Source organism: Zerene cesonia, chromosome 15, assembly GCF_012273895.1.
Source record: "Zerene cesonia ecotype Mississippi chromosome 15, Zerene_cesonia_1.1, whole genome shotgun sequence".
Taxonomy (NCBI): domain Eukaryota; kingdom Metazoa; phylum Arthropoda; class Insecta; order Lepidoptera; family Pieridae; genus Zerene; species Zerene cesonia.
This window is the reverse complement of record NC_052116.1, coordinates 3,437,996-3,464,173: the sequence shown is the minus strand read 5'-3', so window position 1 is coordinate 3,464,173 and position 26,178 is coordinate 3,437,996. Positions and strand designations below refer to the sequence as shown.

General features: G+C 32.7%; 2 protein-coding genes across 2 annotated transcripts in view; one reads left to right on the top strand and one right to left on the bottom strand.

Moving 5' to 3' along the window:
• Window positions 1-913: 913 nt before the first annotated feature.
• On the bottom strand, window positions 914-8,973 carry LOC119832459 (ubiquitin carboxyl-terminal hydrolase 7-like). Its single transcript, XM_038356127.1, has 10 exons — window positions 8,917-8,973; window positions 8,011-8,330; window positions 7,501-7,664; window positions 5,770-6,029; window positions 5,273-5,447; window positions 4,443-4,635; window positions 3,865-4,018; window positions 2,817-2,950; window positions 1,172-1,278; window positions 914-1,094 (listed from the first exon to the last, which is right to left on the bottom strand). The coding sequence occupies exons 1-10, from the start codon at window positions 8,971-8,973 to the stop codon at window positions 955-957; spliced, it is 1,704 nt and encodes a 567-aa protein (XP_038212055.1). The 3' UTR covers window positions 914-954.
• Window positions 8,974-11,357: 2,384 nt separating this feature from the next.
• Window positions 11,358-26,178, top strand: part of LOC119832458 — a 35,352-nt gene continuing 20,531 nt past the window's right edge. Inside the window, exons 1-14 of the mRNA XM_038356126.1 lie at window positions 11,358-11,458; window positions 18,483-18,630; window positions 19,299-19,545; window positions 20,351-20,454; window positions 21,054-21,229; window positions 22,242-22,311; window positions 22,387-22,518; window positions 22,950-23,160; window positions 23,467-23,645; window positions 24,017-24,094; window positions 24,372-24,479; window positions 24,745-24,886; window positions 25,097-25,239; window positions 25,803-25,976. Coding sequence (XP_038212054.1) covers window positions 11,358-11,458; window positions 18,483-18,630; window positions 19,299-19,545; window positions 20,351-20,454; window positions 21,054-21,229; window positions 22,242-22,311; window positions 22,387-22,518; window positions 22,950-23,160; window positions 23,467-23,645; window positions 24,017-24,094; window positions 24,372-24,479; window positions 24,745-24,886; window positions 25,097-25,239; window positions 25,803-25,976 — 2,013 coding nt within the window. The remainder of the gene's footprint in view (window positions 11,459-18,482; window positions 18,631-19,298; window positions 19,546-20,350; window positions 20,455-21,053; window positions 21,230-22,241; window positions 22,312-22,386; window positions 22,519-22,949; window positions 23,161-23,466; window positions 23,646-24,016; window positions 24,095-24,371; window positions 24,480-24,744; window positions 24,887-25,096; window positions 25,240-25,802; window positions 25,977-26,178) is intronic.

The window sequence follows — 26,178 nt, the reverse complement described above, 5'->3', positions numbered from 1 at the left end:
CACGTAGTCAATCCTTTCTTTATCCCTTGCGTCTTAAAAGGGCAACGAATTCGCAGAAGTTATATTTCTGCAATATGTTCATGGACGGTGGTAATAGTTGACTATCAGGCGAATTATCAGTATAACCTCAGTTACCCGCTCTAACATAAATATACATTACATATATATTCATTAATATTACATGTATTAATCCAGACGCTTTTAGAATTGCGTCGGGATTTATACTGTTTATGATTAAATAAGATTAAAATAATGGGTCAATGGGGTATTTAATATCAAAATATCAAATAGGGATAATGAACTCATACCTACATATGAGTTCAACATTTTCTTTTACTTCAATATTTTCCAGTTCTTTGACATAATTTACTTTATTTAAAATAACGTTGACGATACTGAATGATAGTTTTTCCCGGGCATCACAACATTGTGCAACGCCAGTAATCGGAGACTAATTTATCGCCCGCACGAACGAGATTTATTGTTGAAGGATAAAACCCATTTTTTAACTGAGCAAACAAATCGCTATTGCAATCAGCTTGCTATAGCGCTATACAGTTCATATATCAATTCTGTTAATGGTAGTTTATGCCTGTTAGTTTATGCCTTTGAGCCTTCTTTGAATTTAAAAAAATACTGTGGTAAGGAGCTTTAGATATTTTGATTTTTTTTCAAATAAAAAAAATCGTATCGTACCAACGATCGTATTATACACTCCAGCAGAAAATGTATGATTAATTTACCTACGTTCACTCAAGCTGTATGGGTGTAGGTAAATAAATTAACAATAACACATTGAACAATTATTATGCAACAAATTTTATTAATAGAGATACATAAATTATTACAACAAAAATACACATATCAATTAGAGATATAAGCCCACCCGTTCAATTTAATGCGTTTCGCCACCGGCTAGCTAAACTGTATATCAAAAACAAAGCTTCGTATCGGTTATCTTCCTTTATATTTAGAGCCGGCAATGGCCTGTAAAGTGAAGAAATGTTTTAGAGCGCTGAATATCTTCGTATAGTACTTCGCGGAGCAGACGGACGTGTCAGACCTAAACTTTCTGCATCTTATTTTTCTGCCGCCTGCAAACACGACACTGTTGCTTATGCGATACAAAAACAATAAATAAACCATCACGATACACTGGAGGGATATTTACTTGTCCTTACCATCTCGTAACGCATCTCTTCGTTGATTCGTTCGCAGAGATCTGTGGGCATGTCGGTTTCGGTTACGTCCTGTAACACGTACTTGAGTTGGGATGTCCTGGAATTATACGATCATGTGATATGTGCATTGTATGACTTTATTATTATACCACAAAATGAGTCAAACTCCTGGATGTTATTATAGTAAATTTGTGATAACACATTTTTGTATCGTTGAATTTTCGTGTTTGGTTACTGCTCTGAAACCTGTATCTAATTTCGATTACGTCTTATCAGTATCACGAAATAAATAAAATAACTATACACGGAATTGTTGTGATCTATCGAAATTAAAACGCAAATATTGTCGCGTAGTTTCAATGTACGGAGTAGCATACCTCTATTTTGCCACTCCAATATACATTTACAAATGATATTTTTACGTCAGTTTAATAAAACTTTAACAGTGTTTATACAGCAAGGCTGGAATAAATCGCATCTGCGCGTGTTCGCCGCAACAATATTTTGTGTGGCCAAAATGAATGGCCGGCAGTTACCGCTATGACCTGCGCTTTATAATTCGGACGCACTGCGGCGCCTGCTAAGACTATAATGATCTCGGCTCATGTGGTACAGGTGTGTGCGTAGGATGGTTTAAACTTCTAATACCAACATAGCTTACTAAACAACTATTGCTCATATTTTCGAAAGTCTATGTATATTAAGGGATATTTTCTGAAGTAGACTATAGCTGCACTATAATAATATATTAATAGATTTGCGTTGCGGTCAGGTTTTTATTGTTGGTGACAACGCAATCAAAAATGGAAATTGACATGATTTATTTATTAAATATATAATTTTGGTATAGAGATCTGTAATAACTTGTATATTATAAATCGAAAGCAATATATCGAAATGAATAAAGTAGATTTTCGACGTTCTCTTTTTATATATTTAACTCTTGTATTAAAACATAAAAATCTTTATTGCCGAAGTTGGGGGTAACAACGAAATGAGCTTTTCCTTCACAAGAAATTATCGTAATTACAGCGTCCTTAATGCTGGGTTACAATTACTTTAATGAGCCCATTTCAGACATATTAACACAACTGTAAATCTTATTTTCAAATACAGCGGGTATTAAGCTGATTTTCAATTCGTTTTATTAGTTTGAGACCTGGAATATATCATTCGACATCCATGTAACCGTAAATATAATAAAATTAAAATAAAATTCGCTACTATACGTTAAAATAATAGTAATAGTAGTAATAGTACCTATAGTAGCGAATTCAATATTATTTATGCATGCATGTAGTTATTAACGTAATATTTCATGAGACTAATTTTTAAGCATAAAAGGTTTTACGTGTAATGATATTAGCCACGCTAAAATATTATCTACATAAAGAATACGCGTAAAGTACGAAAATTAGTTTTCATTTTTATGATAATATCTGTAATGTTATAGTCCAAGAGTTTTTGCTTTCTTCACTTTCAGGCAACACTAACTAATTCCCGCGACTTCGTTCACGTGAATATCGCCATCTTTGGCGTGAAGGTGTGGCGGAATGTGCTTTCTTTCGCAAATATGATAAACTAAATAAAAAAAGCAACAAAATTTAGTTGTTAATAAATAAACATTTCACTAACTGGATGTAAATGAGCATGTACGCGCTAGTCGCCCTCCGCGCGAGGTAAGGCGCATCCTCTTTCCCTCCAAAGTTGTATTCTATCGCCTCTTGCTTGCTGCAGCGGGACACTACATCGTCGTCGAATTTACACCACTGACAAATATGTAAATTGTTTTCATTTATTGAACACTTGTATTATTGTACTTTATTGTATAAAAAGAACGGGAGAAAACCATCTAGAATTAGCACACGCACAGATACAGTCGAGAAAAATATACATAGAAAGGGTAAGGAAAAATGTATATCAAAGTGATCATATTGTTCTCTTTGATCATATCGTTGAAGTCTTGTAGTAGATAAATGATCCATACAATATACACATACTCTATGGGTAAGTACGAGGAGTGAGTTCCGTGCGTGGTTAGAAATAAACTGTATTCTGCCTGTCTATATTTGTCTGACGGGAAATTACCTTATCCGAATATAGTAACGTAGTACTACTGTACTGATAGAGGTAGACTATGGATTGTAGCTTTAAAAACTTAATCGCATGACTTCTATGTCAGATGTTTATGAGTTATTATCAGTTGAAACTGACGCAACATATTCATAACATTCTTAATATAATAAATATATAAAAATATACGATAGTAAGAAGAAAAGATGAGACATATAATCGTCTGCAAATATTTGTGTAATTTTAAATACAAACGTCAAACACGTAAGCTTAATCACATAATGCACTTATCTCGATGTATGCTATAATAAAAAGCTTCTATGTCTGTCATCATACACTAAGCAGGTATATATATAATATACAAAAATATAACATGCGCGTACTATAATAATATATATTAAATAACATTGTTATTACACTACATTGTATATACTCCTATTAGCATTATCTAAATCTATCTAACAATCTTTTAATAATCGAATCAAATCGAATGGTTGTTAAACTAATATTTTAACCTAAATGAATAAAAGAGAAAACCTCTCTCTCTAGTCCATAGATAAAGATACTAGATTTAACTAAAAAGCTGTTACTCCTATTGTATACCACACACCTTTCCATCGCCCTTAGGGTTGATAAAGACAACATAGTGACCCCCGTGGTTGTCCCCCGAGTGGACCAACACCGCATGGAGGGTATAGTGGGCAGGGCTGGAGGGGATGTCTTGTAAGTATGGGTCTAGGTTCACCGTTTCATAGAATTCGAACCTGAAACGTATTTGGCGCTCATTTTTTGGTAATGTAATGATGGTGTGAAAAATAAAAAAATGCATTTTTATTTTTCTTGCCATGGTAACGTAGTTAGTTATTGTACAAGTAATACTGGTAAAAATTTAAAATAGACATTGTTTTTTAACGTTTAAATGCTAGTGGCTTTGTATATTAAAAATAGAGTATCACTGAGTGTACCAGTCTGCAAATTTTTGTAGATGGTTTTAGACGTGTAAATGAACATTTGTTAATATACATTCCCGTAAATTACAAGACAAATAATAAAATAAGCATTATTCGAAGTATTCGTTTAATTTCTCATAATGTGTAGGTATCTACAAATACAGAGGCTATTTCTTTGGGACAAAACAATTAATCTCACACAATAGAATACATGCATATACCTACAATTATAACTAACCTGTCATTAAACTTGATAGATGTGTCGCTCTGCGGATCGTACTGGAACCTCATGAGGTGCAGATGCAGCACGGGCGGGAACACGTCGAACATAACGCCCTTCTCAGCCTCCTGGAGTCCGTGCTCGCCCGCGTCGTACTTGTTGTCGCCGTCTAGCAGCTCTATGCTTATGTAGTCTTTGAACGATTCGTATACTGAAATGTGGATGATTTATTAAATAATTGATTCGAGCAATAACTCAGTTGGTTAGCAACATTGCACATAATTTTTGTGTCCCTTGTGTTCTGGATAAGAAATTACTTATGACGTCTTTATAATACTTAATAATCAATATTTGATTTCATATCCCAATCTTACTTGTTTTTATTATTTATTGTGAATGTATGCAGTATGTTATTCATACATCTTTTTTGTTATTCATCTTTAATTATGATATCTTTTGTGATCTTAAATGTGTATAATTGTGTGTGTATTCTTTTACTTTCTTTTATTCTTATTTGGTACACAATAAAGTGTTTTTGTCACGTCATGTCATGTCATGCTATTAACTAATTAGGCAATTTTATTGCTGCCTCAAGGATTTCATGATAAAATTTCAGTAACAATTCCTAGAATCGAGGCACGTTATAAACTTAAAAAATAGCTAAAATTGTGCCGCTGGTCGATTTAATGCAAACAAATTCTTCAGAACACAATAGCTTTGATAGAATTTTTTCGTCTAAAAATCTCTGCTCGAAATTCTCTACAACTTTCTTGCAAACAAAAACGCTTAATGCGTCGTAATTTATTCCTAAATAAATAACCACAACGAAAGTATGCTAATGCGCTTACTGTCATTTTTTCCCTTAACGCTAAGCTGAATATCATAGAAGGTTTCCACGCGAGTGCTCGTGCAATTTACATTCTTGCACTTGATGAATGAAGTCATTTTGCCTTCGAATAACTTCGGTATGGTGCCTTCAACAGCAGTTCCCTTCATTTTGTTCTCAAGCTTGTCTAGAAGTACCTAATGATTTAAAGCGCGATTTGTTACTTCAGTTAATATGTTTCGAGCGCTGTTGCGGGCAGTTTAATAAATCTGGTATGGTCTTATATTTAAAAATTGTATTTGAGTAAAATGCATTGTAATCAATTATTTAAAGGACAAAAAGGATATTATGTTAGATGGTAAAACGTTAAACTAATGATACTATATAATTCGGAATAAGCTATAAACGCCAACAACCCAAAAGTAAAACTGTAGAAAGTCTCAAGCGGAGAGCAGGATTAATTGCAGAAATTTATTGTCAACTGACGTCGCCGTCTACGATTTGTCTTGTCAAACTTACCCGTAGAAATTCCTGAACGTCATGCTGCATAAATGAGTCCAAAGTCTCCCAACCGAAACTTTTAGTTAGTTTCTTGGTTGCGACAGGTTTGTCGGAGAATTGGAGATCGTAGAAAACGCGTTGCAGTGCAAATGCCACGGATCTCGAGCTATCGTCGCCCACAGTTGGGATTTTGTATACGGCCTTCCGTAGCACGTTCGTGAAGAATAAAGTTTGTAGCAGTGAGTTCATGTAGCAGGTGGCGCCCTGATTTTTGAGACCTGAAGGTGATTTCAGAATTGTAGTTAAAGTAACGCCATGCGTAACAAGATTGGTATGTGCATAATACTTCGCTTAAGGCCTTAAAATAGTTGACGTAGACATAAAACAATAAAATGTAATAACCCCGTAGCACGGAAAGATTTTGTCAACTGTAAAGTATCAGTATAATTCTACCATTTTAGTCCAACACTAGCCGTTCGCCCCGACTTCACCCGTGAAACATAAATAGCCTATATCATTCCGTGAAGTTGTAGCTTTCTAATAGTGAAAGAATTATTGAAATCGGTCCAGTGGTTTTGCGTGAAACGTTAAAAATACACAATAAATATAAAAGTTTCGATATTTTTTAATGTAGGTATACAGACTACCTCCATGAACAGGAGAAATGTGCGAAGAAGACTATTAATTTGTAGTAACTTAATTACATTTCGTTTCGAATAACACATTTCGCTGGCAACTGGGATTATCTCTGCGTTATGCATATTATAGCATACACTTAAATAAGGTAACACACTGCAGTAATATGCTATATGAACTAGAGTCTTATACGAATAAAACGTTAACACTATAAGCAAGTCTCTTCTCGTTAAATAAATGTTTTTTGCGTTAGCGCGGAGACAAACGAATTGCATCCGCTTTGTTTTATGTATCCAGTGTGTTGCGAGATTCATATTTTACGCCGTCAGCAAAGACATTATTATAAGTATAATGTTTGTCGCCTTTAAGTTGAAAATTCTTTAGTAATTGCGTTTATAAGTCATAAACACTCTACCCTTTTATATGTCTATTATTAAATAGTTCCTAATTGTTATCGTATTTATGTGTTAATCTATCGCACACTATATATTTGAAAAGAATTAATACATTTCTATGTATTCATACAATAAATATGTATAACGTAACTACATAGATAAAAGCAGTGGTGACTAAGTGGTGAGAACCTCGGTCTTCAAAATCGATAAGTCGGGGTTTGAGACCGGGCGAGCGTGCAGGAAATAAATTGATTTTTCAATTTATCTACACATGTAGATAACATCACCATTGCTTAAAATAGTGAAGGAAAACATCGTGAGGAAACCGGCATATCCAAAAATAAAAAGTTCGATGACATGTGACATCTGCCAACCCGCACTTGCGGCAGCGTGGTGGATTATGGCCTTAACCCTCTGGTCTGTGTCCCAGCAGTGGGAACATATATAGGCTGATGATGATGATAGATATATATACGTTTGCCTTATGCATCGTATTGTTTTTGATAATGTTTATAAATATGTTAATATCTATTAGCTATGTCTATTATTATTCACAAAACGATATACGTGATTATACTTGTATATTATTGTTCCTAAATACTATGTAAATATGTATGTATGTGTATCGTTATTGCCAACACAAGGTTCGTACAATAAAAACAGAACATTTTACTCATAACGCGCGGCTAGTGCCTATTGAATGAACACTACGTCTTACCAACAAATCCAGTGTGCTTTTTAGAATCCCAAGACACCCCGTGTGGAGCCTCGGCGATCACGTGAGCCTCTATAGTGATCGCATCGTCTTTCACAAATCCGTTATCCGGGTCCATTAGGTCCTTCCAAGAAATAAAGTGAGCGAAGCCCCAATCATCCTCTTTGCTAAAATAGAAACGATAAAAGGTTTACAGTGCAAATAAAAATAAGAGGTGAGTTTGATATAGTACGTAATACGTGATCTATTTTGTCAAAGGCTTAAACCTGTGGTTAGGCTAGGTTATTGTTGTATGGTTGTGGGGTGTGGTGTTGTGGTGTTGTATGTTTTTTATATATGTGTGTATTTTATAATGTTTCGATAGCATATTTGTGATTTATTATAAGTTTTCAAAATGAAAACGTATACAGATTTTATTACTTTAATATTAAGAAAAGGTAAACAAAATTACACGGTATATCCGTTAAAATTCATCTTATGTCTTTTATGTTTGCAAAATATAGCAATAATCACCAATGGTACATATGATGAAGCTTCCTACACAGATGTTCGCCGTCCGGCTTGTACGAGAGTAATTTAAGCTCTCCCAAACCATAGCAAGACCAGCCGGGTGAGTCGCAATCACCATTGCACTGCAAGAAGATGCCCAATGCCTTCTGTTGCTGCCTTTCTGGTGTGCTAGTGTTGCGGACGAGCACCAGGATCTTCCAAGGAAGGCAGCGCACGTAGCAGGGTGGCGATAGCACTTGCTCCTTCAGCTGGCTCAAGTTTTGGACGGTGTACCGGAATGTCGCTTCGGAACGAGCGATGTCTCCATCGTCGTTGGTGATTTCCTGATGTAGATGATGTTATACATTGATATGTATGTCTTAATATATAAAAAAGATGCCTGACTGACTGATAAAGATGACTGTTTTATCAACGATGAATGCATAGCCCAAACTCATGGACCGATCGGGATGAAATTTGACATGCAAATAGCCACTATGATACCTTTATGATAAAAAAGAAAATAGTAAATTCTATCCTCAAGGGACTAAAATAGGGGACGGAATTTTTACTATGAAATTTTATTTTGACCAATACAACAACAACTAGTATTTATTATGTTTTTTGTTTAAAACTATGTTTAACGATTCCTGGTATACACACATACACATAATACGGACATATCATCATCATAGTAGTTCAGGTGAAAAAATGGATGACAATACTTCGATACTTTCATTATTTCGCCAAAATTTTGTTTCCTGTACCATTTAGGGTTAAAATAGAATAGCAGCTGGAAAATTAACCTCGTTATTGATTTAAATTTTTAATGATTTTAGCTCGTATTTGGATATTTTGTGCGTTGTCGTGGTTTCATTATATTCTGGACTGTCTTTGGGCGATGTTAATAATGATTTGTTATAATCTTACCGGGTGTATATGCTCTTTTACGGCTGTTGTATTTTCTGCGCAAGCGCTTTCAATCATTTTACAACAGCAAATAGTTACAACTACAACAAATTTTATATTATGATAAATATTCGCGTAATTTACAAATAAATGGTTTGAGCACAAATTTTCAAAGAAATCTTAGAAAATTAAAATACTTTACCTTATTTTACGATGTAGAACATAATGTTTGTTATCAAAAAATGTAAATGAATTTTGTATATTTTTTGGCCGATGACATCCGCTGTCACCGTATGATTTTGTAGATGTCAATTGGAATTATTCTAAATTCAAAGGGATGATTAAGCATGGTATTAAGAAGTTTTTATTATGTTTTATTATATTATTTTTATCTCTCTTCTGTTCTTTTTGTAGCTGCAATTCAGTTTTATATTTTTTTATATACTAAGCAACATTTATTTATATGAGTATATACATTTATTTGAAATACTTTAAGAGATAAAAAATAAAAATGAAGATACCATCAAGATCTGTTTTTCAATCCGGGTTGGTTTTTGGTTGGTTTGATATACGAGTAATATAATCCGGAATTTAACTAGTAAGATAATAAAGATATCAAAATGTACTTCACGATTTATAATTGGAATTAGGGGACAGCTCATTCTGGAAACATCTGACAGTATGTTTAAGAGGAGTATACACAAATTCGTTACTAAATATAATAAAAAATATAATCATGCCTGATATTTATTTCACATTAACTGTAATAGCATTAAAGACCCGGGAGTTTTATTGTGAGATAATAATACACTGAAATTAATTTACGATAGTAAATCTTATGTACAAAAAATTAGCAAAGTTTAATATATACAAACACAAAAGTTATTAAGGAATAATCGTTCTGAAAAAATATGTTTTATAAGACAAATATGATAGCAGTATTTCTTACGATAGTATAAATTACAAAAAAATTATAAAAAGCAATGTGCAATTTTGAAACGAAATATTCAAATTTGGCTACTGAATTTTCATTCTGTGAATAAGCTTCATAACTGGCACGGTTACCCGGATATTAATTAAATCCTGGAGTCATCTTGGGAGGACATTATTCAGTGTTCGGAGATTGACAGGCAGACTGGCCTCTTAATTAAATTTTGTAAATAACTTCTTCTAACTGAAGCAAATTGGTCAAACAAAGTTATTCATTCACATTTCTTGGTATTTTGTTGTTACATTGTTAGAAATTCCCCGGTATTTTTAGGTTTATTTGTTTTATATTTTAGAGTACATACTTCTTACTAGGTTCTTTAGATCTTAGCAAAGTAAAGGAAATTATGACAATATTTGAACCGAGGTAAACATTCTCTGAGTTCTTTGGGCACAAAAAGTATTTAAATTTCAAATCTGTAAAACATATTTTCATGAAACTATTTATAGTCTAATAAGTATAAGAAACTAACGGTCCGCTCCGGCTTCGCCCGTGGTAAATATATAGCCTATAGCCTTCCTCAATAAATGACACTGAAAGAATTTTACAAATCGGACCAGTAGTTCCTGAGATTAGTGCGTTCAAACAAACCAACAAACTATTCTTTCATAATTTCTCATTTATAAAGCATTTCAATGCTATAAAACAAAAAAATACGTATACTTATTCTACTAATTATGTAACCAATAAGAAACTCCTAAAACTTTATTTTTTATTAATACAATTATGACCATATATCTTGAAAATATTATCTTTAATTTAAAATGCTAACCACTAGATCAACAAGGCACTCAGAGAAAAGCCGTCTTAACAATAAAACAAACTGAGTCAATTAAAATTAAATGTAAAGAGAAGCAGAAATTCCTGTAAAAATATAACATGCCCTACACGTAGATACAAAATAACAGAGAGGACAGACAAGCTAATTAGTGAGCCTTGTTATAACTCTCATTATTATCCTTATTAAAGCGAGCTTTTGTAGGATTTATATAATCGTCCATTTCGTTCTTTATAAAATAATCCTTGTTTTTTAAAAACAGCTTATACGACTTTAGAGTATTTTATGGGGATGAAACTTTAATTTGGTAAGTTTAAAGATCAAAATAAGTTCAAGTGAACATTTTATAACATCTGCTGCGTCGAATTAAATAAGACGCATTAAAATCTAATGCCACTGTCCATGATATTATTGGATCTTAGAGTTAGTTCTAGATTAGCAGAGTATGAGTATGTTTAAAAATGAGGGCAATAATAATCGTATGTAATTATTTCCAATAGTGTTGTATTTTGATTTCTAAGAAAATGATAGTAGTGTCTATGAGTATATTTTAGCTCTTGAGATTATTTTTTTTCTACTGATTTTACAACCGCAGTAGTGTTCTTTAAAATATAATTAGCATATGCAAAGCTTCGTGCTTCATTCACCGAACCATTCACAGAAACCGCTCTTTATCGAACCACAAGGGACTGAAACATGTTTCCTGAGTCTGTGTTCCCCGACGAGTACAATCTGGAAGTCTATAAGAGAAGACTGAACAGATGTCTTCTAGGCGCGCGCTCCATTTTAGGCCACATGTCAGCTTACCATCAGGCGCCTGCGTGGTCAGAAAATATTCCTATATTCATGAAATATACTTGCTGCTAAAAAAGTAGCTTATATCTACTATATAGCCTCTTAAATATCTGGAACGAAAAGTACATAATCACGCTGTTGCGACGTGACAGTTGCGACTAACAAACAAACAAATTATATACTTTCGCATTGTATAATATTTAATAAATTATTATTAATGTACAGCGGCTTAATGAGCTTATATAATAACAACACCAGCTAATCGTAATGATGTAAACCTGAGAGATTTACCTCTATACCTTTCATACTTTCTTTTATATAACCAATTAGGAATACGTATTTTCCTATTGGTATATATTTTTCCTCAGAATTCTAAACCAAAATCCCTTACAATCGTTTGTGAATACAATACAACCGTACGATTTCATTGCATCATTAATTCAACATCCTCAATGGAAGTGAATCCGTCTAGAAAATCTCGAACTAAATAACATAGTTGGGAAGTCTAACGAACCACTAATTGGCTCACTCGTGTGCGACACTTCGGATAACATTTAATGGTCTGTGACTCAGATTTAGTTACAACTAATCTGCCAGCTAATGTGCCGTCTCTGATGACAGTTCAGTGTTTACTGTGTCTTATTTATACGAGCGTTGCTAGTTATGTACGTATGTATGTATGCTTATAGACTTATGCATACGATTTTTACATCGATATATATTATGTATGCCAAATAAATATTAGAGTACGAATAATACAATACTTTACGAATAAACGTGTTATGAAAAAATGTCTGGGTATTAACTGAGAATAGAGAAAAATACGAAAACTAAATAAATGGCGTAGCTACTATATAATAATAATTATTATTTTTAACAAGAAACTTGATAAAATAGCTTTGGGCACAGCACTTTTACGTAAGAGTCGAAATCCTCATGATTAAAAATATATGAAAAAAACTTCAAAAGCTTGGTTCATCCGCTATCTTATTAATAAACGTCCGAAATGTCCTTAGGGATAATGTAAATTTTGTTAATTGAGTCCCTGATTCTGGACACTTATAAATTGAATATTTTTAGAACCTGATGCTAAAATAGCAGGACCTGATCATTAAAAAAAGATAATTTTTCTCTCTTCCATTTTCTGTATTGATAATATTAATTAGAAAAAAATCTACTGATTCCAAAGACAGATTTGGTACTTTTAATTACAAATATTGTTCTGGTATTTTTGTTAGGCAATTCTAGAATCTAGCCTATTATAAATGTAGATGATATGATATTTCAGTCATCACTATATTTGTGTGAAAGAACAAACACTATATGTTTTAAATCCATTTATTTTTAATTTTTGTTGGATTTATTATCACAAATAGAAAACTCAGACCTATGAGTTTTGACATTCCAAAGGAAAATGTGTATTCCATGTTGACGTGAGTAATGAGCTACCATCATACGGTAGGATTGTCAATATAACCCTTTGTTCCTATAAAGGTACATCCTCAAAGCAAGAAACGGTAATCAGGTCGTTGTTTGAAATAGTTAATATTCGTATTTTTTATTTTCGTCACATAGGTATACTATTTATAGACGTATACATAAGCTCAAAACTTACTTAAAAAAGATATAATTGTGCTAAAACGAGTTTTTAAGCTCCTTATATACATAATATCATTATCGTAATGAAATAGACGTACCATTAAGTGCCGTAAAGGTAAAGTGTCTGTAACTCAATCCGGTGCAAATGGACCGAGAGCGGTATAGCGTTACAAAGTCGCCTGACGTCCATTTCCTAAAGGCGATAACTCAATCAGCCGTTCGGATTTTTCCTCTCTTATCTGCGTGACTAGAAGATCATTATGACAAGAGCATTGAAGAGGTAGACGAGCGGGGAATACGAGATATAGGTAGTACGTGCTTTGCTTTCTATGGGCATAATTAGCTACATTAAAAGTTCGTAAACAAATCTAGAAACTAAAATAATTAAAATACTTCTAGCAGAGATACATCAATCAAGCTGTGATCAATTTATGTTGATATGCATACATGTATCAATTATTATCAAATAAACATATGAACAGTCTATAACCAATGTACTTTTATAGTCTTTTGAAGCTTTAAAAACAAAGTAAGTATGTAACCCACTCATTTCAAATTAATATAATTTTTATTCTTATTTTCTATAGATTAAAACTACAATGTGTTATATAATGCATTAACACAATATAATATCCTGAAACTCCTTAAGCTTTCGCTGCTATTTTCCTCCCTATTGTCGGCAAGGAGTCCTTAGTTATGTTCATTGTTGGCTCACAAAGCGTAGCTGTTTGCACCTGACTTGTATTGTTCCATCAAGCAAACAAACTATAACATACAATTGTTGTATGCATTGATTTAGGCGTAACCAGCGAGTTGTGTATGATATAATGCTAATATTTTACTGACTTTAAATGTTTATAAAGAAATATCGGCGCACGAAACTTCGTTTACATAGAAGTCGATAAGAGGTAATTTGAGTTTATTTGATACTAACTTTCAGCCCGTGGTTTCAGCTGATCCTCAAAGAAGAATAGAAAGTCCCGGGGTTCTACCCGCATAAGTCCCGTTCCCGTGTTCTAGGTCTCAAACTATATCTGTACCAAATCGGTTCAGTAGCTTAAGAGTGAAGAAACAGACAAGCAGACAGAGTTATCTCGCATCGCATCGCAACGTCTTTCGCATTTTATTCATTATTTTATAGATAAATGCTATGATGATATTAATGTTCCTGTCTACACCGTATTAAAACTGCACATTCTTAGTGTACTGTAATAAATTATTATTTAAAATAATGACGATATAACAAAACCAACAAAAAATTATACATATATAAAATATGAAAGATTTAAGCTCATCTTGCTAAAAATATATCTATAAAATGTTTAAAATATGGAGGGATTTGAGAGAAACATTTTATAAAGTAGCAAAGTAAATCCGAATCTATGCGTATTAATTTATGAGTAGAGGTTGGCGGAGATTATGCAGATCTGCATTAAAATTTACTGCACTGGCTCTGACTGAAACTGTCTGATACGTACGTTGGCTATTTTTGACCGTTATTTTGCATTTTTCGTGGGTTATAATTATACACCATTATATGAAGTACGTATCAAATGTCGACTCATACACGTATACAGTAAAGTTGTAAAAGTGCCCTTGAACAAATTTAGGTTCAAGATCGAGACATATAATCTATTTTCCCGTTGTTAGTGTTCGAAACGTCGTGAGTAAATTAATGAATAAATGGCATTTATAATCCGTTAAATTGTCTTAAATATCTAAATGTCAAAACTTCAAACACAAAGAGAATTGTATGGCTGTAAAACTTGTCTGAATATTTTTAAAATGTAAATTATTTAACTGGTTCATGTTACAACTAAACACATCCTATGATCATAATATATAGTTTCAATAAGTACAGTACGCGATGCGGCTTGACATAGATTGTGAAATTCCTTTGTCGACTAAAGAGCTGCCAGCGACAGAGCATGCTGACACTCCTGTTTCTAATAGTTCCCTTATAAAGAAGTTTCAAACGAACCTTCACACTGGTGACGTCAAACGCTAATTAGAAGCGAAGTACAAAGCTGCGCCACCTTTCCTCTTAGGACGATACATTTTTGCAGAAAATGCTGACGTTTTGCGTTTTTTGTTCGCTATTCGTGAGGGACACAGTGTCACGCAGATGAGACATTATAATGATTCTATGAAAGAAATGTTGCTGTGTAGTATACACACTAATGACGGATTTTCGCTTCTTCTTGTAATAGAACACACGCTCTTCCATAGAGGCTCTTGATACTTATCTCCTTAGTGTTGGAATTGTTAATTAAGTACAGCATAAAATACATCTGTAGTTATTATTCTTACATTATCAATAATATGACGGTTGAAGATTCTTTAACTGATGAAAGAATTTGATTATACATTAGGAGATATATATATTTAAAATATAACAGTTATATGCAATATCCCTTTTCATTTCAATATATTATTATCACTAAGGCAATATTTAATTGTTTTAAGTTCTAAATTCTAAAATAATTAATACATTTCGCTCCTACCTGACGTGTGTACCGTTCGCTTACTTTATAACTTTTGCACAATATGAACCTTTGAAACTGGCACTACGTTGTGTATTGTAAAATTTTCCTTTTCCGATTTTTCTTTTTTATTTTCGACGCCATTTTCATAGCGAATGTAAAGTTTTAACGAATTACTTCACGCATATTACGCGTTTATATTTTTTATCTTCTGTTCAACTGTTTTAAATGCATCTACTTCAGCTTTTGTTTCATTTGCGCTTGTAATGTTATATACAGGGTGAACAATATGATATATGAGAATGAATCTTTATGTGTAAAAATTAAATATAGTTTGGGTATGCTGTTCATAAAAGGTTATAACCACTACAATATAAAGAACCCGTTGTATATATGTATATTGCGTCTTAATTATATCAGTAGAAATTAATTTTATTATGTAACTCACTACAACAATTTTAAATTCGTACCGACATTACTTAGGTTAGGTTAACCTTTTTATAAAATGAAGTTAATCTCTAAGGACCCTCAGAGGAAAAATTTACCACTAATTTTTTTTTAAATATATACATATAGCAAAATTAGTCGTTGGGTTACATAACCGGTGAATGTTTTAAACAACAAAAACATTGTAATTTGGATGAAGTTCAGAAATAATCCGTATCCGTGTATAACATAAAAATAAGGATAAAATCCATTTACAAATGATTACATAACGAGAATAAAAAACATAAAATCTGTGAAAATGGGCAACTTCAGTATTTTATTTGAAAATGTGTCTATTATGTTAAAAGAAGGTAATGGAAAGTATTTTCATAAAACCTTTCTCCAAGCTCTCTTCACGTATTTTGATCTTTTAATCTCTTAATTACATGAGTGCAGGATTCGCGGGCTTTTACAAAAATAACCATTCAAAATGGACGCCACCCACGCCTCCCTCGATATGAATTATTCTTTACGTTGCTACTAGCAATACGCATAAATTAATTCTCGGAAAACGCATGAAATTTAAAATATTGGTAAGTGGAACCGTTTTAATTTTACTACTTTATAGAATGGTAAAATCTTTCTTCATTCGTTTATTTTAAAAGAAATACTTTTATATTTTATTGCCTTTCCGCTCGCGGCTTTACTACCGTGGTCTTTAAATTACCAAATTATATAACATCCTTCCTAAAAACCACACTATCCATTAGTGGTAACATAATGAAAAGCGGTGAAGGGGTTTTTGAGTTTATGGCGCGACAAACAGAATCAGACGTGGACTTTTTTATAATATGCAATGGCTATCTTCATTTAACTACTTTTAATGATTCGACTGTTATTTGACTGTTTAATAAAGTAAACACACATCTATTAGTACTCACTGTGTTAGATTTTAAGGTAAAATTTTGCTCAATAATTGCCAAAAAGCATAACTTGCAACAGTTTTATCTCCACAATCATAAGAACAGCGACATAAAAATGCGATAAATTATATTCAACAAGAGTTTAAATATCTTTTACTCAGTATTTTAAGATATCACGAAGGAATGAGAAACCTTCGTGAATTTAAAAGCACGTAAAACATTGCAAATACCGAAAGATTTATTAATCCCCTCCGATAGACATAAGTGGCCGGCGCTTTAATGGTTCTATTCAGGTTTCGAGATTTCGCAAAATCACCGCTCAACGATTTCTCTCCTTTAAAGTTTTTGCTCTTATTCGACACGATTCGCGTCGTCAGTAACTCTATTCTCGACTGAGTTAAACTATTGGGTTACAGGAACTGCTGATCAGCGCTCGGTGTTCACCATACGTTTAAGAAATTCCGTTTGAAATGTTGTATTCCATAGATTCTATCAATTGTGTGAAAATATAAAAGGTATTTCAATAAAACTGCTTTCCAAAGAAATAATTTACTTTCGCCACAGGCAATGGCTTTTTCTCACTTAAATGATACAGACATTTATTTCAGTAAACTGAAGAAGAAACAGTTTCGTACTATGGCATAAAAGTAAATCGATCATTTTATTCTTATATCTCCCTCATTATCATCTTTTTAATGCATAAATATAATATGTAGACATATAGATATATACATATAGATATTAACAATATTTCAACATAAATAGAACATACTTAAACAGGTTTTACACGTTATTAAAACTCGTATAAACGGCATCATCGTTTTTCTGTGAAATAGCCGCCTCTGCAAAATGTTCACCATGTTTTATGACTGTCGCATCCCGAATGGCGGACAGTAAAATTTTAACAACCATCTAAAATTTTTCATTCATTCAATTACCTCAAATAGCTACGATGAAATTGATTAAAATTGGTTTTACATTTTACAAACTAAATATTATTTCGAGTCCTTATAATTTAAATGCTCTTAGGATATTTGCTAATGTTTCTATCAATACAAATAGATGATTATTGCATTTAAAAATTATTCAAGTCCACTTTAAGTCAATTTAGATTTGAATCTCATGCTATCGTGTTGAAATGCTAATCTAGAAAAATTCAAAATTATAACCTTAAATTCGTCAAATCCCATTAATTTATTAAACTAGATTTTTATATAATTATAAAAATCTATTAAATTTATGAAAGCTTCCAGTATTTTCCGGTTTAGAAATAGATACTATATTGTAGTGAATTTAACCTCTTTGTTAAACTTTTTCTGAGAGGATATCTAGCTGGCTTTGCATCGTGGTATAATTTTAGTACAATCATAAAATAAATATTATAAAACCTATAATGTTGAGAAGTGTTAGCGAACCATCTTTGGGTACTATTGGGACGGGGTAAGTTTAATATTAAACAATTAAAATTGTTATGTAACTGTAAAGAATTGTTAGCCAAAAGTCATCATGGGTTCCCAGATGGTCATTTCATTTGAAAAAAATACTGAAGACAGTCTATGAACCTTAATATAGATTAGTTTCTTATCCAATTTAAGAACGATCGCAACAACTACAACTCGAGCTAGCCGGGTTCACTTGGCTAAATACAATATTAAAATATGGAGAGGAAAATGTTTTTGGGAGGGTCGGCTAGCACCTATCACGAGATCTATTATGATGTTGTCTTGGAATTTACGCTGGCAGGTGAGCTTAGAATAAACATGTCAATTTATGAAAATGTTTGATGAAAAATTTATCGGCATAATTGTATCGATATACGTTGTAATATGCTTTTTAATATTAAATAGATAATCGAGATACTTCTAAGGGTAGTATTCGTCTAAGTGTGCTTCATTTCTTTTGAGATAATTTGCATTGTTCTCTACGGTTTACAAAGTAATATTCTTTTTACGCTGAAGTGAACAAATTTATACATTGTATTTTATGATACTAGCATGTTAAATAATGGATATTATATAAGAAATATAATATTACGAAATATATTGCTATCTGATTGAATTTCATTTTCTGAGATGTACAAAATAGTAAATTCTTTGTAATATTATATATGCGAAGGTGTGTTTGTGTTATTTATATTTCTGTTCATGTTATTCCCATTGTAATTTTATTTTGACTACGCAGGCGAAGCCGCGGGCGGGACGCTCGTATTGATTAATTAATACTTTGCAATTTATATTGAACTACAATTTAGTACTTTGATTGCTCGAAATAATTAAAAATACAGCTCTGTGCAGATTTAAATCAGAATATAAGAAGCGATTAATATTATTTTGGCTCAGATTCAAGAGAATTCCCACCAATTTAGTGCTAACCAAAAATTCTGACAAACATTTTAATACTTTTGTTTACAGGCTTTAGTCTTATTTGTTATTATCTACAAATACATTATTCATTTCCTTGTGGCCTATTATTTGGATGATAATTGGGAGTTCTTAGACTTTTTCGTAATGGCTGGTGAAGTGATATTCATGATTGATGTTTTCCTTCACTGTCTGCATTCTTTTTGGCCAATATTGCGACTTCATATACGAGTATATCGAGTCAATTTCGCGTTATTAACTTACGATCTGATAACTCTTATGCCACTGACTATTATATGTAAGTAATTCAATAACTCGTTAGTTGTTTACCTAAAATCCTAGATAAATAAACCTCGATCGAAATTGAGGTACTAACAAACTAAATTTAGATTTTTTTCTCTTTAATTAATTTATAACTGATATTATTAATGTAAAAGTATGTAATTGCCGGGTCATGCATCAGGCGGCATACGGAAGGGGGCTGCAGGAAGCGCCAATATATTTATAGGAATTTTTCCTCTTAATCTTAATTATTCAACTAGAGTGCATAAATTTTGAGATACATGCTGGTGAGTGACTGACGGATAGATAGACAGATAGCGAAGTCTTAGTAATAGGGTTCTATTTTACCCTTTGGATACGGAGTCCGTAGGGGCGCCGTATTTCCAGCCGGTCCCAGGCGGCGAAAATCCGCGTTAAGCCACTGCATACCAATGTCCGATCTTGCTTGAGTACTTTGGGCTTAATGTAGCTAATAATTTGTTTCATTATCTTCATAATTATAGTCTATCTATTAATAAAGTGCCATATTTCGCTTTCCTTAAACGTGAACAAAAAATAAAAAGATTAACAGTAGATCTTAAAGACTTTTTGAAGGATTTTAAATCCGATTTGTTCATAAGATTAAAATTTATAAAGCATACGATAAACATCAATCCTAAAAAGGGGTAGGTAACTAAATTTTGGTTTCGAGACATGGTCATTAGTCATATGTAACTTAATACTACAAATTGAAAGAGAGATAAAAGTGTAAAAATATGGCGCAGATTTGAACTTTTGAAACGAAGCCAAAGCTCGGTTCTAACTCCTGTGTTATTTTTCAGTCAAATATAAAAAAGAACATAAGGCCGTGGTGTTATTTGGCCGGTGGCTCGAAATATGCCGTATATATAGGCTCTTCGTGTTTTTCCAGAGTTTAAATGACGCTGTAAGTTGCAATGGTTACTAATTGTTGTGGTAAAACTATGAAAATTTTGTTTTTGACTATAATTTAGGAAACAATAATGGGAAAAAGGATATGCAATAACAATAAGAGACAATATCGGCGAATAATTTAAATAATTAAGATCAGTAGTGGCTTAATGGTTAGGACCTCGTACATAAAAGTGGAAGTCGAGGGTCGATACGGGTCTAGTGTGCAAGAATAAATAGATTTTTAAATTTATGTGCACATTTTTCAAATCACCTCTGCTCGCAACGATTAAAGTAAAGGAAAAGATCGTGAGGAAACCGATATTTCAAAGAAACAAAAGTTAGACGACATGTGATATCTGCCCACTCGCACTTGGCCAGCGCAGTGGATTGTGGCCAACCCTCATAGGATGCCCGTGTCCCGTGTAGTAGGAACATATATGGACTCTTGATGAGGAATTTACTTAATGTATTATTATTTTACGTCAAACTTTTTAATGTTGAATATTTAATGTAGTGTTAATATAGTCATTTTTATGATGAGTTAAAATTATATATTAAAATAGCATTTAAAGCCTTGCTTAAACCGCATATTTAAATAGTTTAACTTTGCAGTTGGGTAGCTGTAGGAAAAAGCTATATCTATTGGAGCATATCCTTATAGTAGTATTGGTTTTGCACGGTGGTAGCTGCCTGTGGTACTACCTTCACCGACCATCTCTTGCAGCCTTGAAGTGGGAGCACCTCGGGTATACGTCCCGGGTTAATTTACAGAAAATGCATTTTCACAAGTAGGTATATAATAAATTAGCTTTCCGTCCGCAATCATATTCTAAAATGGCTTTGTTGTGATGTGAGGGAGAGACAAATAAAAACACACTTTAGGCTTTATAACCATAATTAAAATTGATATAAATTTCCTTCCTAACGTCAGGATAATGTATTAGGGCACACAAAAAATACAAGACAAATTAAATAAAAACTAGCTTAATATTTGTTAAAATTATCTATGTCAGGCAACTGTTGGGCAAAGCAAAAGAACATTACAAAAATTAAAACAGCAGTTTCGAAAAGATTAAAAAAATAACACATAATTATGTGTTTATGATACACGTTTATCACAATAGCAATAATGATATGTACATGAATATCTGCCTGAATTTTTATAATTTCTGTGGTAGTTATAAAAAATATTTGTGTGTCAATTTATTTTTATCGGATATCAGGCAAACGAAAGGCGGGTCACTTGATGGAAAATGACACCCGCCGCTAAATAGCATTCGCGAAGTACGGGACACCGCGAATGTGTTTCTAGATCGAATTCCTACTACAATAAAAATGTAAAACTTCTTACATCTGCAATATTAGGTCTGTCAATAAATATTTTTAACTTTTATTTTAGTTATATGTAGTAACGTGAAGTTTCCCAATTTCGTTGCGTCATGCTCTGAGTCGAATAGAATCGTATTTATACTCCCAATCCCAATTTAATTTGACACTGTTTTATCTGCTAGTTTAAATTATGACTTCGTCAAGTAGAAGGGGTTTATGTGTGAGAAAAAAGCAGAGTTATATAGGTTGTATAGCACCATCATCTTTCAACACAGGAATTACTCCTGCTTAAAGACGTTATGGTACGTAGGCTACCATTTGACTGCTTATGTGTGTAATTATGAGAAATGATGTATGTGAAAATACATACAATTTTGATGAACTCTACAGTTATTCATTTCGTTATAATAAATTGCACAATTTCATAAACAGTATTGATAAACGATCAGAAATTACATATTTTTTTGTCAGCTATCTCAATTGCTGGTATTACTGCGCGTGCCGACTGTTTAATTGCATTTTTGGCGACGCATTTCCACTGGTAAGTATCAGAATATAGAACAATCACGGTACGAGATACGTAGTTGAGAAATACATCGGAAAATGTATATTTCAGCATGGCTTAGAAAAATGGCTGACATCATTCTTAATGCTTTTCGGATATGTGTTCATACGATACCGTTTTATTGGTAGTTTGGCCTGGGAATTTGTTCTCGAAAAACGACGATGGTCTGTCTTTGTGGATCAGGTATGAGATTCGTCCTTTTTACGGAGAATTCCTGAATAGATTCCGATTTTATTGTTGCCCCTTTCTACCTAACAGGTATGTGTAGACATAAAATGTTCTCAAATGAATAAATAAGAAGTCGAAATGTATACGAAAATTAACTGGAATTTTATGCTATACTTTAAGATGTATAATAGATTTTGTGTTAATCGTTTATCATAAAATCCTAAAATAATATCTAAGTCAAATTATTTGAGGAAGTTAAGATAATATATCTTTACGCCATTATTATTTGAGATGACAATCTGGTAGCATTTAGTGTTGCTATTAATAAAGGTAAACCTTCATTTTCTTTCTAATTTTATATTTTAATTTTCTTTTTATATTTTTTTATGTCATTACAAACCTTATAACTAATACTTTTAAGAATGAATTTACATTGATTACTCTAGTATCATCATATGGTTCGATACCTGAAATTCCGTGGCGCTCCTGAAAACTTGATAGAACAGGCAAAGCAATATAAAGAACAGCTATGGCAGATGAAGGAAGGAGTTCTGACGTCAGCGCATTTACAGAAGTTGCCCTTTCCATTCCAAATGGAACTAATTTTCGATATCAATGTCGGCCATTTCCACGATTCTTTATTATTAAGAGATATCGGTAATGCATGATTTTCAAAATACGATTGTATTTATAATTATTATTATGACCAGCTCTATCCTAATATAGATTAAATCTGTACCAAACAAGCAAGCTATGTATTTTTTCATTTGCGAATCGTTTGACTTTTCATTTGAATGGAATCCAAACTTTATTGCTAGTGGATTGCAATACATTCAATATAACCTTACATTGTAGATTTAGAATACAATTGTCACTTTGTTGTTCTTTGTTAGATTTAATTTGCAATTACCAAATCTGGAGCTATTATGCTCTTACGTTTAATTACTGTGTTATTGCCAATAGACGAGGCATTTATGCGGCACATTTCCTTGTTAATGAGGCACGAATTATACTTAAGCGGTCAACACATTTGGAATCAAGGTGTGGTTAAGGCTGGAATGATTTGCGTGAAGCGGGGTGTTATAGAAATGCTTTCTGATGAGGACGATGAGAGCCCAATGATCGCTTTTAGGGAGGGAACTGTAAGAAAAGTTTCAGATTTATATGTTAAAAAATTTAATGAAGCGTGTTTCCCGTTTCCTTTGTTTCGCAAAACAATTTCCTGAAAGGCTACAGGGGTATCTACACTAACCGACTTTTTTCGGTAGTCTTGAATGCACTTAAGTCAGAAATTCTTATGATAAAGTATAATAAAATATAAAATATCTATTAAAATGTCTATCAGAATTCTGTCCCTTAAATACCATTTGAACTAAAATACCTTTCTAAAACCGTTTTATGTGACTCTTCTGAACGCATTGAACTTGACCTAATCATTAAAATCGCCAGTGTCGAAACTCATAGAACCACCGAAAAGATTATGCATTTGAGTTAAAAATCCAAACCATTCCAGGTATTGGGCGAGATAAGCCTATTCTATTCAATACCGTCAAAGGTTTCAGTGAAAGCTGCAACGTACGTTGAACTACAGGTTAGCATTCAGTGAATTCAATGGACGCTTGTTACAATGCATCCATCATTCGGAGTTCGGACAGCTAACTCATCAAAGGATAGTATTTGAATCTATCTTGAATTCGGTTTATGAATATCGCGAGAAATTTCGGGGTACAGTTATAATGATTTTTTTTAGCCTTGTATTTCAATTTAAAGATTCTCAGAACAGATAATCTAGTTCAAGTTAAACTTTATCTCAATGCCGCAAAATAATTGTTTTTAAAATTTCATTGAAATAAAATTTTATTTTAAAGGTATTACGTCGTACTGATTTTCTACGAGCAATGACAGAAAACCCAGCCATGCTGCAGCAAATTCGCGAAAAGGTTGATGAACGATTGTATAAATCAAAAGAGACGCAGGTACTTTAATTAATTTCGCTTTTTTAATATTACATTAAAGCAGCAATAGGCAGTTGTAATAAAATACACTTTTTCAGAATTTAAACGTTATTTATTATTGCTATTTAACATGATTATTAATTGATTTCGTAATAAGTTAAGGTGGCTAGATGAAAAAGAAATGAAATTAACAGGCGATTAAGGATGCGATGAAACATTTATTACATTTTATAATGTAAATTTATTTTTCATATTCACATACTTATAAGAGTAAAAAATATCTCAGGAAGCAATCGCCAAATATGATCAAATCGATTCACGTATGATTCGCACTCGCTATCGGCCAATGAAAGTACTCAAAGACCATTTATCTGGCGTCGAAGAGGAAGATCCTACATTTATTGACGATTCCCATATGTACTATAGAGGTATTGAAGTTCGTACGATTTAAATTAATGTTCCTAAACATGATTTTCCTTTACAAATGAACATGGACAAACTTAAATCTATGAAAGCTTCTCTACAGATACTAAATTATTTCGAAACTTTGTATAATTGCTGTATAACATAATCATGTAAATGGTTCTTTAAACATAATAAAGATATATACTGAAAATTTACACGAATATTAATCGCAGACGAAAATAACATAAGGCACAGGAAATTTACAACCGATTATCTGGAGCTCTATAAAGTTACGTGTAATGTGACCACTGTTGATTCACCCCGGCTTTGTCTTAGAGCGAGTTTTCCGTGGATACTGGAGCCTAATACCGATTTTGTGAGTATGTTTTAAATGTTTATAAGTAGCTGTAAGTATACAAGCGTGGTCAAATGAAGTTTCTATCGGTATAAGTTGTTTCGCTGCGGTCGTAAATTGTCTATATTATTATAGCCTTCTAGTTATCCTCAGACACAAAAATCGCTCCCCTATGACGTCAAAGCAAAGAGAGACAGATAAACATACATTCGCGGAAATTTGGATAAGTACTATTGAAATTGATGAAAATATTTGTCTAGTATTAATTAATAGTCTAGTTACTGAATTATCCGTTTTTATAATAAGTTAACTACACTTATTTTCTGTGGAGGTTTGGTACTATCATCAGTGCGAGCTGGCTCAATCCGTGCCTAAGCGAGCACCACTCCCACATCAAAATAAATATAAAATATTTCTATAAGCAAAATATAACACAGTTATAACTTTTCTTTTCTGTATAATGTGCGTAGTATAAACTTCATCTATAAAAACTAGAAAATCATTGTCATTTTAGTATAATTTATTCTTATATTTATCTAATATTACAAGTGAATGAAAGGTTGTCAATTTAATAAAATCCACAGACTCTAATGTTCGACGTGGCGCATTTCATCATGGTATTGTACGTGTGCTTTATGTCGCCCCACTTCGCCTTGGACTCGGTACAACACGATTGGGAGAGGGTGCTGAGTACAGTCGTGATTGCTGGATTGTTGCTCAACATTTATATACAGCTGACGACCGCTATTGTGGAGAAAGTATGCACTATATTGTACGAAATATACTACGTTGCTAGAGATACATGAAATGTGAACAAATTTTCCATTATTCTGAGGTTATGTTGTAGCAATAAGATGATCTCGTTGATGAAATGTATAAATCTCATCATAACTTTAGTCTATATGGGAAACTTTTTGTGGCATTGCTGCCTGAACATACATTTTTGTTACAATTATTATA

Coding starts and splice junctions, on each gene's coding strand:
- LOC119832459 (XM_038356127.1), bottom strand. CDS start 8,973: ATGATTGAAAGCGCTTGCGCAGAAAATACAACAGCCGTAAAAGAGCAT. Junction 4,019..4,442: donor TCTATCAAGTTTAATGACAG/GTTAGTTATAAT, acceptor AATACGTTTCAG/GTTCGAATTCTATGAAACGG. Junction 1,279..2,816: donor TACATGCTCATTTACATCCA/GTTAGTGAAATG, acceptor GTATAATTCCAG/GACATCCCAACTCAAGTACG.